The sequence below is a fragment of the Oryctolagus cuniculus genome, chromosome 1 (assembly GCF_964237555.1).
Source record: "Oryctolagus cuniculus chromosome 1, mOryCun1.1, whole genome shotgun sequence".
NCBI classification, from domain to species: domain Eukaryota; kingdom Metazoa; phylum Chordata; class Mammalia; order Lagomorpha; family Leporidae; genus Oryctolagus; species Oryctolagus cuniculus.
Genome location: NC_091432.1, coordinates 655,001 through 671,267, shown reverse-complemented (window position 1 = coordinate 671,267; position 16,267 = coordinate 655,001). Strand labels below are relative to the sequence as shown.

General features: G+C 69.3%; 1 protein-coding gene across 4 annotated transcripts in view; it reads right to left on the bottom strand.

The window, feature by feature from the left end:
- Positions 1-793: 793 nt before the first annotated feature.
- OSBPL5 (oxysterol binding protein like 5) overlaps positions 794-16,267 on the bottom strand; it is a 38,648-nt gene continuing 23,174 nt past the window's right edge. For all 4 annotated transcript variants that reach the window (XM_070063518.1, XM_070063533.1, XM_070063542.1 and 1 more), the window contains exons 6-22: positions 15,955-16,158; positions 15,393-15,477; positions 13,953-14,106; positions 13,577-13,784; positions 12,643-12,827; positions 12,136-12,217; positions 11,415-11,513; positions 10,616-10,712; positions 9,852-9,950; positions 5,721-5,818; positions 5,379-5,468; positions 5,159-5,295; positions 4,770-4,955; positions 4,411-4,537; positions 3,794-3,932; positions 3,397-3,499; positions 794-1,991 (exon numbers count right to left, since the gene is read on the bottom strand). In XM_070063518.1, the coding sequence (XP_069919619.1) occupies positions 1,877-1,991; positions 3,397-3,499; positions 3,794-3,932; positions 4,411-4,537; positions 4,770-4,955; positions 5,159-5,295; positions 5,379-5,468; positions 5,721-5,818; positions 9,852-9,950; positions 10,616-10,712; positions 11,415-11,513; positions 12,136-12,217; positions 12,643-12,827; positions 13,577-13,784; positions 13,953-14,106; positions 15,393-15,477; positions 15,955-16,158 (2,208 nt within the window). In that variant the 3' untranslated portion in view covers positions 794-1,876. The remainder of the gene's footprint in view (positions 1,992-3,396; positions 3,500-3,793; positions 3,933-4,410; positions 4,538-4,769; positions 4,956-5,158; positions 5,296-5,378; positions 5,469-5,720; positions 5,819-9,851; positions 9,951-10,615; positions 10,713-11,414; positions 11,514-12,135; positions 12,218-12,642; positions 12,828-13,576; positions 13,785-13,952; positions 14,107-15,392; positions 15,478-15,954; positions 16,159-16,267) is intronic.

The window sequence follows — 16,267 nt, the reverse complement described above, 5'->3', positions numbered from 1 at the left end:
CACAGGATTTTGCTGACTCATCCAGGGGGAGAGCGAGTGTCTTTTTGCTGGTTCACTCCTTAAATGCCCACAGCAGCCGGGGGGCGGGGGTGGGTGTGAGGCCCGGAGTCAGGAAGGCAATCCAGGCCTCCCACGGGCTGGGGGCAGGAACTCAGCCGCCTGAGCCCTCCCCCCACCTGCCGCGCTCTGGGATCAGGAGCCCGAGTGCGCGGCAGCGCCAGGTGCGGCCTCTCCGGCGCCTTCACCGCTGACCTGAGCCCCTGCTCCGCAGGCAGGACCCGCAATCCCCAGGATGGAAGTTAAAGCCACCTCAGGGGGGCGGCTTAAGCCAGCCGTGGTGCTCGGGAGGCGGCCGGGAACCTGGAGCTCCAGCCGGTCTCCCGCGTGGGCGGCCAGGTCCAGCACTTGGCCGTCTTCCGGCGTCTCCCCAGGTGCACTAGCAGGAGCTGGACTGGAAGCGGAGCAGCGCCCACGTGGGGTGACAGGATGGGGACTTGTGATTGGCACCTGAGGTGGGCTTGCGGGACTGGATGCGAACTCCAGGTAGGCGGGGCCAGAAGTCTGGCGGCTGGTGGGGAGGGGAGCCAGGAGGCCCCGTGTGTGCAGTGTGGGTGGGGGGGGTCCGCAGCTGGCGCATCCGCCTACTGACCGGGTTCCTGGCTCAGCACACGCAGGCCGCCTTCCCACGGTCCCAGTCAGTCTGCACACCCCCAGGACCCTCCCCCACCTCAGACAGCCCCAGGCTGGCGTCCAGACTCCCCTGGGAAGCCCCCCAAGAAGAGAATGCACAAAATAGGTGTGTCTGTTTATTTCCAGGCATGGAGCACAGACAGTGCTGGAACTGGGGAGGAGAGAGACGGAAACGTGGGTACAAAGCCGCAGAGTGGGCCGGTGAGTTACACGGAGATGGCGCCACCACGGCGTCGTTTAAGGCTCTGTGTGGATACGTCCGTGTGGACGCCCACACGGAGCGGCACTGGTGCAGGGCCTGGGGCCGGCTGCCTGGGCTCCGCGGGCCGCAGCCTGGCTGAAGTATTGCAGTGACGTTTGTTCAAAAAAGTGGAAAATGCGAGACGGCCTTGGCGTGGGCACAGTGGCAAGCGTGGGTCCCCTGGCCTGGCGGGGGGGCGCTGGGGCCCGCGAAGCCGCCCCCCGGGCACGCTCCCGTGCCCACCTCGCCGGGCAGGCAGGCCGGGGTCTGGGGCTCCCGCACCCACCTCGCCGGGCAGGCGGGCCGGGGTCTGGGGCTCCCGCGCCCACCTCGCCGGGCAGGCGGGCCGGGGTCTGGGGCTCCCGCGCCCACCTCGCCGGGCAGGCGGGCCGGGGTCTGGGGCTCCTGCGCCCACCTCGCCGGGCAGGCGGGCCGGGGTCTGGGGCTCCCGCGCCCACCTCGCCGGGCAGGCGGGCCGGGGTCTGGGGCTCCCGCGCCCACCTCTGCCAGGTTCACGTCCAAGCAGCACCACAGCAACTCGGGCCCTGGCACATCCGCCGTGGCCCCCGGAATCCACCTGAGGCCGCTCCAGGGCGACCCTGACGACACAGGCCGTGCCAGGCCTGGGGGCTCCCGGCCTGCACCCCAGAGCTTCCCCTCACTGCTGCTGGGGTGTGGCCATCCGAGGCCTGGCAAGTGCCCCAGCCCCCAATCCACTGGTCCCTTGCGGCACGTGGAGGCCGGCCCGGGAATGAGCAAGCGAGATGGCCAGGGCGTGCCCACAATGGAAGCTGCATTTGGCTGGAGCGTTAAGGCCGGCGCCGGGCGGGGCTCGCAGGAGCCACCGGCTGCTCCCCTGCACACAGCGCTGGCGGCTCGGTGGCTGCAGTGTGCCCGGCGGCGAGGCTCGGGTCAGCCCGCGCGAGGCCGCGCTGGCCCCAGAGCTCACTTGAGAACGTAGTTCACGAGCAGCTGACACACCAGGAACACGCACAGCAGGAGCCAGGAGCGGTGGCTCGGCCGGGGCCGCGCCGTGGAGCTCAGCGTGGCCAGCAGGTGCCTGCAGAGGCAGAGGGCAGCGGCTGCGCTGGGGCTGGCGCGGCGGCTGCCCTGGGGTGCCAGGCCCGCTGTGGGCGCAGAGGGCCAGGCCTGGGGGAGCCGGAGCCCTCCCCTTCCCCTGGGATGGCCAAAGAGGGTCCTCGCCCCCGCCCCCTCCCCGGCCAATGCACCGTGTGTTAAAGCCCTGACCCGAGACCGGCCTGAGCTGGGAGCTGGGGCCTTTAAGGAGGTGATGGAGTTGACGGGTCACTGGGGCGGCCTCAGACCCACAGGGCCGCGTCCTTGTGAGAAGCGGCAGAGGAGCGGCCGTCGGCCAGTCCAGGAGCCTGGGCTCGGGAGCAGCCGGCCCTGTGGCCCCTGGGTCTCCCCGGGGCGGGAGGCGAGGAACAGCTGACATTTCAGCCGCCCGGGCAGTGGACGCCTCATGGCCGCCCCAGACGCCCACTGCTCTGCCCTCTGCAGACCCCATACGAAGGGAGCCTCATCGCCACACTGGGGGCTGGGCCCTTCCCCGTGCCTGGGACAGCGCCTGTCACCCCTGTACCCGTGCCTGGGACAGCGCCTGTCACCCCTGTGCCCGTGCCTGGGATAGCGCCTGTCCCCCCCGTGCCCGTGCCTGGGACAGCGCCTGTCACCCCCCCCCCGTGCCCGTGCCTGGGACAGCGCCTGTCCCCCTCCCCCATGCCCGTGCCTGGGACAGCGCCTGTCACCCCTGTGCCCGTGCCTGGGACAGCGCCTGTCACCCCCCCGTGCCTGTGCCTGGGACAGTGCCTGTCCCCCTCTTCCCCGTGCCTGGGACAGCGCCTGTCACCCCCCCGTGCCTGGGACAGTGCCTGTCCCCCTCTTCCCCGTGCCTGGGACAGCGCCTGTCACCCCCGTGCCCGTGCCTGGGACAGCGCCTGTCACCCCTGTGCCCGTGCCTGGGACAGCGCCTGTCACCCCTGTACCCGTGCCTGGGACAGCGCCTGTCACCCCCCCGTGCCCGTGCCTGGGATAGCGCCTGTCCCCCCCATGCCCGTGCCTGGGACAGCGCCTGTCCCCCCCATGCCCGTGCCTGGGACAGCGCCTGTCACCCCTGTGCCCGTGCCTGGGACAGCGCCTGTCCCCCTGTGCCCATGCCTGGAACAGCGCCTGTCACCCCTGTGCCCGTGCCTGGGACAGCGCCTGTCACCCCTGTGCCCGTGCCTGGGACAGCGCCTGTCACCCCTGTGCCCGTGCCTGGGACAGCGCCTGTCACCCCCCGTGCCCATGCCTGGGACAGCGCCTGTCCCCCTCTTCGCCGTGCCTGGGACAGCACCTGTCACCCCCATGCCCGTCCCTGGCACAGCACCCCTGCCCCCATGCCCGTCCCTGGCACACGTCTCGGCAGCCCGCAGCCACCCCCCTCTGCCAGCCCCACCAGCTACCTGTGCAGCTCCTGCTGGGCTCCCCGGATGGACAGCACGGCCTCGTGCAGGGCCTGCAGCTGCTGCACCGCCCTCCTGCACCCGGGACACGGGCTCTTGCTGCCTGGGACGCCAGGCACGTGGAGAGGAGTGAAGATGAGCGGGGCGGTGCACCTGGCTCGGGGCCCCGCCCCTCCCACAGGAAACCACAGGCAGGCGTGGAGGGGCACCGGGCGCAACTCCAGAGCAGCTCCCAGGCTCAGCCGGCCGCCAGCAAGCTCGGAGACAGCAGTGGCCACGGCACAGCTCGCCCAGTCCAGAGGCAGGGGCGAGGCGGGGGCACACGGGGCCGGAGCCTGGGCCCGCTGCCCTCTCCCCTTGAACGGCTGCCCTGCAGGCTGGGCCCGAGGAGGCTCACCAGGCGCCAAGTCCCCGTCCTCATCCTCATCCGAGAGCTCAGGGCACGACTCAGGCGTCGAGCCGCTGCTCTCCGTGACCTGGCTGTGGCCAGATGGCTGGTCGCTGGCCTTGCGGAGACGCCGCTCCGGGCCCGGCCTCTGTGGGGAGGTGGGGCAGCTGCCGCCAGGAGACCACCCACACCTGCCGCCCGGGACCCTGGGGCCCTGCTCCCTGCTGCTGGCCCGGGGGTGGGGTCTCTCAGAGAATGAGGCCCCTGGCCTGGGGCTGGATGGAGGCGATGGGGTGGTCGCACCCTGTCTGGGCCTCAGCACCTTCCTCACTGGTAGCAGACTGCTGACCCAGGGCGCGGCCGGCCGGTGCCGGGCTGGGACACTGGGCCTGTGGTTTGGCGCCACCTGGTGGCACCCTTGGTCATGGCACCACAGAGGACACCGGATCCTGCCCTGCCTTCAGCCACTGCGCTGCCTGCTAGGGCTACGCTGGGCCTTGGTTTCTGCTTGGGTAGAATGGGATGATGGGACAAGAGACACGGGGGAGGGGCTGCGAGGCGGGGGTGGGGTTGCCCTATTGCTGTGGGGCCTGGGCTGTGCCCTGGTGGGAAGGAATAGTGCTGACCTGGTGCCTGCGCCCTGGGCTGCCCAGGAAGGGGGTCTCACGCGCCAGGGTCTCGCGCTGCAGGGTGTGCAGGATCCCGTCTTGCTCGTACTGGGCTATGTCCTTGGCAGGGTCCCAGGGCCTGCGGCTGGACGGTGCAGAGGGCGTCGGTCGGCAGAGGCAGTGTCCGTGCCCCTCGGGAGAGCGACCGCTGCCCCCTCGTGGCCTCAGGCAGGGCCTGCGGCGAGGGCCGGCTGGGGAGGACGGGCCCACCGGATCCCCTCCGCTCCTTGAACTCTCTCGTCCAGGCAGGGAGCTTGGCCGGCCAAGCGGTCTTCCTGGTCCACCCCACAGCCCGGGGCCCCGCCCCCCGCACTCACTCCTCGTGCCGGTAGCGCCACTCCTGGGTGACCGGGTCCTGCTGGAAGAGCTGGGGCAGCCAGGCTGTGAGGCTTTGCTGGCGCTCGCGGCTGCGCTGCCGCTGTGCCTCCTCCAGCGCCGACTTCTCCTGCGTGGCCCTGTGCTGGTCGCCCTCGCGGATGGCCCTGGTGACGTGCTGCCACAGCCTGCGGGCCAGGGTCCCGCGCTGAGCCGCGGCCTCGGCGGCCCACCCGGGAGGCAGGCTCCCAGCTCACGGCCCAGCAGGAAGCGCTGACGGTCACCTCCCAGCAGCACCCACCCCCCGCCATGAGGGCTCCCGAGGGCTGCCTCCCTGCCAGGGCCACCCTCGCCAGGCTGTGGCCAGGCCCCACACCCCGGGCGGCCTCACCGCTCGGACTCCAGCTCCGTCTGCTCCTCCAGTGGCACCGTGCGCAGCTTTAGCCGCCGCTCGCGGAACTCCCCAAGCGGGGACCAGAATAGCTCGGTGCCGCCGCTCCCTGCCTCCTGGATGAACACGTCCCGGTCCTACCCAGAGCCGAGTGGGGTCAGGGGTCTGGCAAAGGTGCCCCGGACCCCAGGGCCCCCCGCCCCCGGGGGCAGCCCCGTACCCAGTGTCCGCTGAGTGTCGCCAGGACTTCCGTCCCACGCGTGATCGTCCCCGAGATCTGGTTAATGCTGGCGCTACCCCCGAAGAACGGCTGCAGGGACGGGGGCGCCGGTGAGGGGGTCCCCGAGGTGACCCCCGGTTACAGGGCCCCCTCAGGCAGATCCTCAGTTCTCCCCATGCCTCTGCTGGTCTCAGGCTGGGGGTCTCGCTGTGGGGAAGGGGCTTCCACTGTCCTGTCTACTTTCCCGCCCCGGGCCCCTGTCTGCAGGCCTCACATGCACCTGCTTGGGCGCTCCCCACCCACGCTCCCTGCCCTGCCCCCTCCGGGCTCGTCCAGGGCCACCTTGAGCTTGAACTCCAGCTCGGCCTGCAAGCTGTTCTTCTCACACCTGATGGTCACTCTCCCGCCCAGCTCCATGGTCATGGTGCCATACAGGATTCCTGAAACACAGGTGGGGGAGGGGTCGGCCGTGTCAGAGCCGGAGATGGGGAGGAGGCTGACGGGGAGCATGGCCGGCACGGGGACGGCTCCCGGGACGAGCCTGAGGACCAGCCCCCAGGATCGGGAACTCCGTCCACAATGGGGCCTCACTCGGGTCTGGGAGCCCCCCCACCCAACGCTCCAATGCTCCGTTTGCTGAGTGAGTGCCTCCAGGAACCCTGTCCCAGACTCCCAGAGGCCCCTTGGCCCCTGGGACACATCACATCCATCCCTGGCCTCAGGTGCCACCTCCTCTCCGGCAGGCGACTCGGCAGAGCAGGGAGGGGCAGAGCCGGGAGACCTGAGACAGAGCAAAACGGTACACCGAGTTAATGCAACTTTGTATCCATGAACGCAGGAACCTAGGAATCTTGTATTTGCGGCCACTGGCAGGGCTTACTCTGATCCAGTTACAGCACTGGCACCACCGCCCCCACCCCACCCCCAGGATACTCAAAGCATCTCCGCTCTAAAACACACGAACTGTAAGTGGGGCGCAGCAGTCTCCCCGCGCAGTCCCAGTCACCCAGAAACACAGAGCACCCGGGGACCGAGAACACTCCCGCCATGCTCAGCACAGTATTTTGCTAGCATCAGTCCGCTCTGTCGATGTCGCGTATCTTGCACTGTGCCTGACTTCTGAGCTAAGCCTCCTGGCATGGCAGGTGCAGGCTGCGCTGCTGTCCATGGGGTCACGCGTCTCTGGAAGACGCAGCCCGTGGGTAAGCGGTGCCACTGGCTGTCTCTTAAAAAAAGAGCAGCCATTTCGACAGTGACAGCTCCAAACACTCCATCCACCCCATCCACCTGTTCCTAGGGACTGGTGGCTTCCCAGCCCCAGGACCTGAACCCGCAGCCCAGCGCCAGGGTCCCGGCGCCCTCCCTCTGAGGCTGCAGGACTCCTGGGCTACACCGGGACGTGAACCCGCAGCCCCAGTGCCAGGGCCCGGCGCCCTCCCTCTGAGGCTGCAGGACTCCTTTGCATCTTGCTTTGTGGCTCGGATTTGGAAGCAGGTAAACGTGTTAGTGTGAAGGGCAGGTTGAGCCTGTAGCCTTGTGGTCACGGCACCGGTTAGGGCCGCAGGACCCGCATCAGAGCGCCTAGTGTATGCCTGGCTCTGGTAGGCAGCAGGCGCTCAGCTGAAGTTCCCCATGGGGGAGACCCGGGTTGGGGTCCCGAATCCCTGATTTGACCCTGGTCCAGCCCTGGACACTGTGGGCATGCGTGGATAGGAGCTCTCTCTCTCTCACTTGCTCTCTCGCTCGCTCTAAGCAAAGCAACTCCTAGAAATCAAAAGCCAAGTAAAGGGGCCGACACTGTGGTGCAGTGGATTGAAGTCCTGGCCTGAAGTGCCGGCATCCCATATGGACACCGGTTCGAGTCCCGGCTGCTCCTCTTCTATCCAGCTCTCTGCTCCACTGCTCTGGGAAAGCAGTGGAAAATGGCCTGAGTCCTTGGTCCCCTGCACCCACGTGGGAGACCTGGAAGAAGCTCCTGGCTCCTGGCTTCAGATCAGTGCAGCTCTGGCCGTTGCGGCCATTTGGGGAGTGAACCAGCGGATGGAAGACTTCTCTCTGTCTCTGTCTCTACCTCTCTCTGTAACTTTGTCTTTCAAATAAATAAAATACATCTTTAAAAAAGTCAAGTGAAACAAGCAGCCCGCGCTGGGCACCAGCTGCCGCCCTCTCAGGGAGCCGCTCTGGTGCCTTTGAGACCCCGTGGGACAGAGGACGAGGACGATCGCAAACATGCGTCTCCGCCTGAGTGATTTGCTGGCCTGTGGCCGGCAGGGCTGGCTGTTGTCCTGGGACTGCCACGGGGGTGACCTGGGCTAAGACAGAAAAGTGACCATAGTGGTGCCGAGCAAAGTGGGCCTTGGGGCGCGGCAGGCCTTGGCTCCGTGGCCAAGATCTGCCTGGGGCGCCTGCACCCCGCTGGGGGTGCCTGGCTCAAGTCCCAGCTCCACTCCGGCCCGCTTCCTGCTCATGGGCACTCCGGGAGGTGCACGTGATGGCGCCGGTCCCTGCCACCCGCATGGCAGATCTGGAGTGGTCTGGGGCTCCTGGCTTCGGCCTGGCTCAGCCCAGGCTGTTGCGAGCGCTTGGGGAGGGGGCCAGAGGATAGAAGATCTCTGTCTGTCTGTCTGTCCCTCTTTCTGTGACTCTCTGCCTTTCAAATAAAGGAAAAAGAAGAGATAGAGAGGGCCGGCGGCGTGGCTCACTAGGCTAATCATCCGCCTTGTGGCGCCGGCACACCGGGTTCTAGTTCCGGTTGGGGCACCGGATTCTGTCCCGGTTGCCCCTCTTCCAGGCCAGCTCTCTGCTGTGGCCCGGGAGTGCAGTGGAGGATGGCCCAGGTGCTTGGGCCCTGCACCCCATGGGAGACCAGGAGAAGCACCTGGCTCCTGGCTTCGGATCAGTGCAGTGCGCCGGCCGTAGCGGCCATTTGGGGGGTAAACCAATGGAAGGAAGACCTTTCTCTCTGTCTCTCTCTCTCTCTCACTGTCTAACTCTACCTGTTAAAAAAAAAAAAAAAAGAAGAAGAAAAACTGGCTTTCGGTGTCGGGGCAGAGAATTCGGAACAGGGATGTTCTGCCACCCGGAACCGGGCCGGACACGAACGTGTGCACCCAGGAGGTTTATTTGAATTGAACCAGCAAGATTCCAGCGTTGAGCTCGCCGGGAAGCCCTGAGACAACGGCCGGGCCACTGGCACAGGGAACAGGCTGGAGCCGGCAGTGGAGCTGCACCCACCGCGGGACACCTGCCAGCGGTCACCGTAGCCAATTTCATGCTACACAGCAATCGCAGTAACAAACGCCCGGAAGAGAAAGGCACAGAATTGCCCCCCAGGTCATGGCTCCCGGCTCCCCCCTCCCCAGGAAACGGATGAGACACAGCCAGGTGCTCACGGGGCGGGAAGCTCGCCAGGCTCCCGAGGTGTGATGTGGACCAGGGGCCAGCGATGGCCCCCGGAGGCCGATGGGGGCAGCCCGAGTATCGGTCAGGATAACAACCAGGGGTGGGGGGGAGTCCCAAGCCACGGAAGCTGCCCCCTGCCCACAGGCGCAGAGCAAGGCCAGCTTTGCGGGGCTGGGACAGGACGCGGCCCTGCAACCCTGGCACACCTCTGATGGTGGAGGTGACAGACCGAGAGTGGAGGCTGGAGCCAGCTGGGATGCCTTGGGGGCAGGGGGCCGGTCAGGGGCGCAGGGGAGGAACCGCCCACCAAGCACAGCGGCCAGGGAGCTCGGGATGCCGCCCGCGTTCCCGATGATGCGAAGGGAAAAGCCTGCCTTGATCTCTCTGACGTGACGGCAGGGTCACTTTCACAGGAAGTTTGCAAGCACGCGTGACGTGGCTGGGGCTTCCTGCCAGTGCATCAGCTGGGAGAGCACGGCGGGGTCGGAGGAAGCAGCCAGAACCTCGCTGCGCCAGGGCGGGGTGCGGGCTGGGGCTGCACAGGATGCGGGGGCGGCAGCGCTGTGGGCAGCGGGTAAAGCCGCCGCCTGCAGAGCCGGCGTCCCATACGGTGCCGGTTTGAGTCCCTGCTGCTCCACTTCCCATCCAGCTCCCTGCTAATGCCCCTGGGAGGGCAGTGGAAGATGGCCCAAGTGCTAGGGCCCCTGCACCCACACGAGAGACCCAGAAGAAGCTCCTGGCTCCTGGCTTCGGATTGGCCCAGCCCTGGCTGTTGCATCCATCTAGGGAGTGAACCAGCAGATGGAAGACCTCCCTCCCTCTCTCTCTCTCTCTCTCTGCCTCTCTGTAACTCTGTCTTCCAAATAAATAAACCCAAACCTGCAGCATCAAAGAGAAGACCTCACGGTAGCCGTGGGGAAAGGCAGGTGGCAGCCTCGGGGAAGCCAGAGGCGTCACAGGGCACAAAGGGGAAGAACTGGCCAGCTGTCTCTGGGGACTCTGACCCCGACAGTCGCCGCTGAGTGCCGGCCTGGAGCCAGCTGGCGCAGCCGCGTCCCCGGGGCCTCTCACCTTTGCAGTGGGCGTAGGGCATGGTGAGGGTGTAGTCCTCCGCCCGGCTCGGGAAGGTGAGCGTGGCCTTGCCGTCCAGCAGAGCTGACAGGGAGTTGCCTGCGGGGGCAGGGGGTGGGGCAGTGAGTGTGGACAGAGCCCGAGCACCTGGGGCCCCACCCATCATGGGGTCCCCGGGAGAGCCGGGCGCCTCCTGCCGTGTGGCTGTGGTAGACAGCTTCATAGCCCATGGGGACCCTGTGCAGTGGGCACAGTTACTGTCCTCAGACGCCGGCCACCTGCCACCTGCCACGGGGCTCACGGCCACTGAACCAGGGGTTCCGGATGCCTGGGACCAGCCCAAGGCCTCTTGGGTTTCAAACAGCCCAGGGCTGGGCCATGAAGGGAGCTCCACTGCCACAGCGCACAAGGCACCTGGCACCCGGCAGCGGGCAGCGGCGACCAAGCCACACCAGGCGGCAAAAGTAGAGACTGATGCCTCAGAGAGAGCCGCCCAAGGGCTGGCCGCGGACGCTCCCCACCAGGCTGTCCAGCCCAGGCCCCGGCTCCTGAAGCCAGGGCCTGCCCGCGTGTCCCCGGGCCGGTGGCCGCTACCTGGACAGTGCAGCTCTGCACTGCTCCCCTGGCGGGCTCTGACCACACAGAGTGGAAGGGCCGGGCACATGGCCAGCCCTGCAGGTCTTGGCGTCCACTGTTCCTGGGGCCCCCTTGCCCACCTCTGGCACTCACCGTAGACCCGGGACCGGGCCGCCTCTGGCACTCACCGTAGAACCGGGACCGGGCTGTGACGCTGCCGCTGAGGCAGAAGCCGTCCTTGCGGTTGCTCACGTGGAACGCGGACACCGGGGGGCGGTGCGACACCTGCGGGCCGAGGGACAGCTCTGGCATTGGCCGTACGAACGGGCCCCCCCAGGGATCGGCCCTGCCCCCCCAACACTTGGTGCTGCCACAGCCACGGTGACAAGTGGCCGCACCTCTGAGAGTGTCCCCATGGGCCGCAGCCAGGTCCCGCCCCTTCCTGAGAGCGGGATGAGGGCCCCCAAGAGCCCTGCACCCAGGGTCACACTTGCCCCATGGCTGCCAGCACCCGCCCCCATGGCGCCCAGCAGGCCCAGTGCCCCGCCCCCCCTGTCTCACACGGAGCCTGGCAGGCCCAGCGCCCCGCCCCCAGGGACCCCAACGCCTGCCCCCAGGAATCCCAGTGTCCCACCCCCAGAGACCCCAGCACCCCGCTCCCCGGGCGCCCAGCACCCGCCCCCAGGGACCCCAGTGTCCCACCCCCAGGGACCCCAGCACCCCCTCCTGCAGGGACCCCAGCAGGCCCAGCGCCCGCCCCCAGGGACCCCAGCGCCCCCTCCTGCAGGGACCCCAGTGCCCGCCCCCAGGGAGCCCAGCGCCCCCTCCACAGGGACCCCAGCACCCCCTCCTGCAGGGACCCCAGCGCCCGCCCCCAGGGAGCCCAGTGCCCCCTCCACAGGGACCCCAGCGCCCCCTCCACAGGGAGCCCAGCGCCCGCCCCCACGGTTGCCAGCGCCCGCCCCTGGGGTCCCGCGGAGGCCCTGCCTGCTCTGCCAGGTAGAAGGTGTGGCTCTCAGTCTCGGGGTGGAACCAGCAGCAGCGGAAGGTCTCCCCCAGCACGGGGTTGTAGGGCTTCTTGATTCCCTGCAGGTGGCGACAGACACCGTCGCAGGAGCCGGGCAGGGCTGCGGGGCAGGTGCGCCAGGCACGGTGTGGGCGCGCTGCCCGCGGCCCTGCTCTCTGGGTAGGGGGCAGTGCCCGCTTTTGCCCGGCTTGCGTTCTCCAGGGACATCTGTCCGCCCCGGAGTCAGGCTCCGCCCCCATCGCAGCTCGGAGTCCGCCCCCCACCCCTCGTGCACAAGGAAGAGGTGACCCAGTGTCACAGTTTACAAACTGGGTTCCCGGGACTCCTGGTGAGGTCAGGGGAGGGGCAGAGCTGCAGCCCCTCCCCCTGCACTGCAACCCCAGCCGGGGGGTTGGGTCCCGGCGTGAAGGCGCAAGAAGGGGTTCCAGGACTGGAGAGTCTGAAGCCGCAGGCCCCAGGTCACAGCCCCCATGTAACACGACCCGGGGGGGGGGGCAGGGTTTCTTGGAGTGGACAGAGGGTCCAGCTTGGGCCCTTCCAGGAACTGGGATCCCCGTGGGTGTCCGGGGAGCCTCACTCCTGGGGGCTGGCACCCTTCAAGGCCATGGGGTGTGGGCACCCGGGGACCTGGGGCAGGTGCAGGGGACGAGGGCTGAGTGAGACCCGGAGGCCGCTGTTCACCTTGGGCTTTTTGTAGAAGCCGGACAGGTACCACCGCAGCACCAGCCGCATGCGGCCGTAGGCGTCGTCCTCCCGCGCGGCCCTGCGGGCGCCGTCAGCTCAGGCTCGGCCCGGCCACACCCCCGCCGCTCCTCTGCCCGCCCCCGGGCTCCGGCCCCCAGCCCCGTCCTGCCCAGGCAGCCCGGAAGCGGGCGGACTCCCCCTGGCCACCGAGTGCCAGGGCACCCCCGCCTCCAGGAAGACCCCTGGACCCTCCCGCCCTCACCCGGCCCCCCCGCCCCGCCTCGCCCCCTTCCAGCGACCCTCCCACCCTCACCCGGCCCCCCGCCCCGCCTGGCCCCCTTCCAGCGACCCTCCCACCCTCACCCGGCCCCCCGCCCCGCCTGGCCCCCTTCCAGCCCTGCAGCCACCCTCACCAGGCCCCCCGCCCCGCCTGGCCCCCTTCCAGCCCTGCAGCCGCCCCGCGCAGGCACTCAGCCCTCCCCAGCCCGCAGCCTGGCCGCGCACCTGGACAGCAGGTCGGCGTGGTAGTAGTGGTCCGAGAGCTTGCTGAGGAAGGAGCGCGGCTCGAGCACGAAGGTGGGCAGCGCCACGTGGGCCAGGTCCATGCCGGGCCGCAGCTGCCGCAGCAGCAGCCACAGCAGGCCCCTGCTCTCCTGCGACACCGCCTCCACCTGCGACGCCGCGCCCAGCTGCGCAGGGCCACGCGTCACGCCCGCGCCCGCGCCCCGCCCCCGCCAGCCTGGCCTCTCGCCCCCGTCCAGGGCCCCATGACCCGCACGGCCGCCCGGCTCCCGTTAGGGGACGGCTTTAGAATTTCTCATCGCTTCTATGTTTTTCACCACGATGCTGGGGGACAGGGATGCAGCGCGACACGGCTGCAGGGGAGAACACGCGTGGGCGGCCACGGCCAGGGAGAACACGCGTGGGCAGCCACGGCCACCGTCCCCTCCGGGGGGCCTGAGCTCTCTTGGAGAAGAAACCCTCAGGGCTTGCATCTGGGACTGGACAGGGCTTCCCCGCGGCCCCCGCTCCTGCCCGGGCCTGGGGTCTCCCTCCGACACCAACGAGCAAGTGGGCGGAATGATCTCAAAAAGGGTCACAGTGCTGGCCAGGGACGGCCAGGAGGGAGGCCCGCTGGGTGCTGCTGGCAGGGGCCGGCCCAGCCCTGGCTGCCCCCGGGACCGGGCGACTCCACGGCTCTGCTGGGAGTCGCGGTGGCTCCGCGGCCTCCGGCCCGGCTGAGTCCTGGTGCCTGCAGCAGCCTAGGGCGTGGGACGGGACTGCCCAGGGCCCAGGTCTGTCCCAGCCGGTGTGTGCCGCGTCTGCGCGCTGCTCAGCTCAGCGCCTACCCCCAGACAGGGTCAAGGCCTCCACCCCACCCCACACCGCCCATCACTGCACCCCAGCCCTCCCACCCCCACGCCAGCTGGGCACCCACCTCGCCAAGCTCCTCATGGGCCTGCTCCAGGTAGGTGGTCCCTCGGAGCACTGGGCCCCCCGGGGGCTCTGACTGGTCGCTCCCGCTCCCGTTGGTCCTGCGGCTGTGGTCCTGGGCGTCGGCGTCCGACTCCTCGCCGTCCTCTCTCTCCCACTTGTCTGACAAGGCGTCACTCTCCAGGCGGGTCTCCAAGGCGGCCCCGTTCAGTCTGGGAGGGGGGAGAGCCCGTGGGTGCCAGCCCCCCGGGGTCCAACACCCCCCCCCCCGTGGGCGGGTCACGCAACCAGGCCCATTTTGCAGATGGAGAAACAGAGAGAGGCTCCAGGCCCAGAGCTCCCCCGGGGCTGAGCCCCACCCGCTCCCGCCCTGCACTCACGGGAACAGGTGCCGCTCGGGGTGGCCGGCGGCCGAGGCGGGCGAGGCGTCGGGCGAGGACCCGGGCTCCCCGTCACGGCCCTGTCTGCAGGCACCCAGGCGCAGGAGGCTACAGCAGCGCAGCGCCAGCTCCAGGGCGTCCAGCCAGCAGCGGCCTGGGGGAGGGGCCAGGGTGAGCTCCGCCCCTCCCCTCCCCCTCAGGAGAGCGGCAGCACCCCCACCCCGGGGCTGCGAGTGCTCCCCTTCACCCCAACCTCCCCTGTCCAAGGAGCCCTCGCCTTCCTTCTCAGCCAGGAAGCCCCCTCGGGAACCCATCACCCCAGCCCGAGCCAACCCCGATGCTGGCCCTGTCCCCCGCTCCCCAGCCAGGGAGAGCCCCTCCTTCTAGAAATCCCCCCAGCTCTTGGCCTTGTGTGTGGTGGGGGCAGCAGGAATCCTGGGAGACCCAGGCCATGGTGCACAGGCCTGAGCCGGCCTCATGGGATGCTGGGGTGACCACGAGGACAGCTAATGACCCCCACCAAGATCACCGCTCAGAGCCTGCCTCCCACCCTCAGGGGCCTGCAGGTGGAGGGGAGAGGGCTCCTGCCAGCCTAGAGGGTGGGGGAGGAGCTGGGGGCTGCGGGGACGCAGGGGGCGGGGGCAGCGGACAGAGCTGGCTGCCTGCAGCTCCTGCTCTGGACTCCTGGACTCACACAGTGGGGGACCCTGGGGACACTGGGGTCTTGCCAGCCACCCTTCCTCCCTGTTGCCCCAGGCCAGCAGGCACTGGGTTCAGGCATCAGCCCAGTCTGCCTTGTGTGACCACTCACGGCCCATGTCCCCTCCCCGTTTGCAGGCTCAGGAGGGCAGGGCTGCCCTGTTGGCTCCGGGAGTGGGGGGCAGGACTGATACTGGAGGGGCTCAGGGCAGCTGGAGAGGGAAGCGAGGATGTGACATTCGACCACCAGGCGGCGATGCGGCACCACCTGAGACTCAAAGCCCAGAGGGGCTGGGCCCCAGTGGGGTGCCTTAGGGAGGGCCCTGCCCACCACGGACTGTGGCCAGGACGGGAGCCCTTTGCCCCCCTGGCTGCTCTGGGAGGCGCCAGCAGGGGGGTCTCGGAGGGAGGTGGGGCAGCTGCAGTTACCAGGAGCGGCCACTAGAGGGAGAACTACCTACGGAGCTGCTGCGGGGGGTGGGGGTGATGCAGGCCCCGATCCCCGGTGCCTCTGCTCTGGGGGTCCCTGGCGCATGGCCACGCCCGGCAGTGGCCTCTGGATCCCCTGACATTGCAGCAACCGGTGCTGCTGATCACCAAGGCTCAGCGGCAGCCGGCCTGGCCCTGGCCTCAGGCTGGGTCCTGCTCCCTGGCGGCGGAGGAGGGACGGCCTGAACTGGGGCCACCTGCACCTGGCTGGGGCAGGGCCCCCCGGGAGCCCCGCGGTGGGGGGGCGCTCACCGTCCGACTCCGAGGCGGCTCTGAAGATCAGGTAACTGCTGGGGAGGGGCTGGGTGATGGAGCCCACGCTCTCGCCCTTGGGGCCCTGTGGGGGCAGAGGTCGGGCGCCAGCTGCACAGGCAGACCCTGGCCCTGACGCCCCGGGGTCTGGGAGGGAGCGAGGGAGGCGGAGGCACAGCATCACCCCCCCACTTCCCCCTTCCCATCTGAGGCGGCCAGGACCGCTCAGCGTCCCCCGAGGGGACGCGGCAGGCGGAGGGGCACGGGACTGGGGCCATCTTCAACAAGCTGCATCGGGGTGCCGCAGCGCTCGCGCCCCGTGCCCGCGTCTGCTCCGAAGCTCGGCCGATTCTCGGAAGCCCAGCTTCCACGGGGTGCCGGCTGCCATCTACCGACCTGCCCCCACCCCGGGGGACGAGGGGTGCGGTCTGGGCTGGGGGCACGGACGCGGGGACCCCAGCCCCGTGCCCTGCAGCCCCGTGCTGCCCTCTGGCGGGGGCACGGGTCCCTCCCCGTGCGGCTCCGGGCGCCCCCAGGGCTCCTCCCCGCCCGGCGGCCATACCTTCACGGCCCACACGGACTGGTCGAGCGGGTGGAAGAGTTTGAAGCAGAAGCCGTCCTTCTTGGAGGGCCGCTCCATGAGCTGGCAGCAGTGCAGCAGCACGGTGCCCACCCACTGGCCCACCTGCGGCTTCTTGTAGAGGAGCAGCGCGCCCGGCTTCAGCACGCACCACAGCTTCGTCCAGCTCTTCAGGGTCCCGCGGATCTGGGGGGCAGCCGCGGTCACCCCGGGGCACGGCCGTCCTCCTCCCTCGCCCCCTGGAGAGGGGCGTCCCCTGCCCGCTGCACGCCCAGCCAAGGCCAGGGCATCGGGG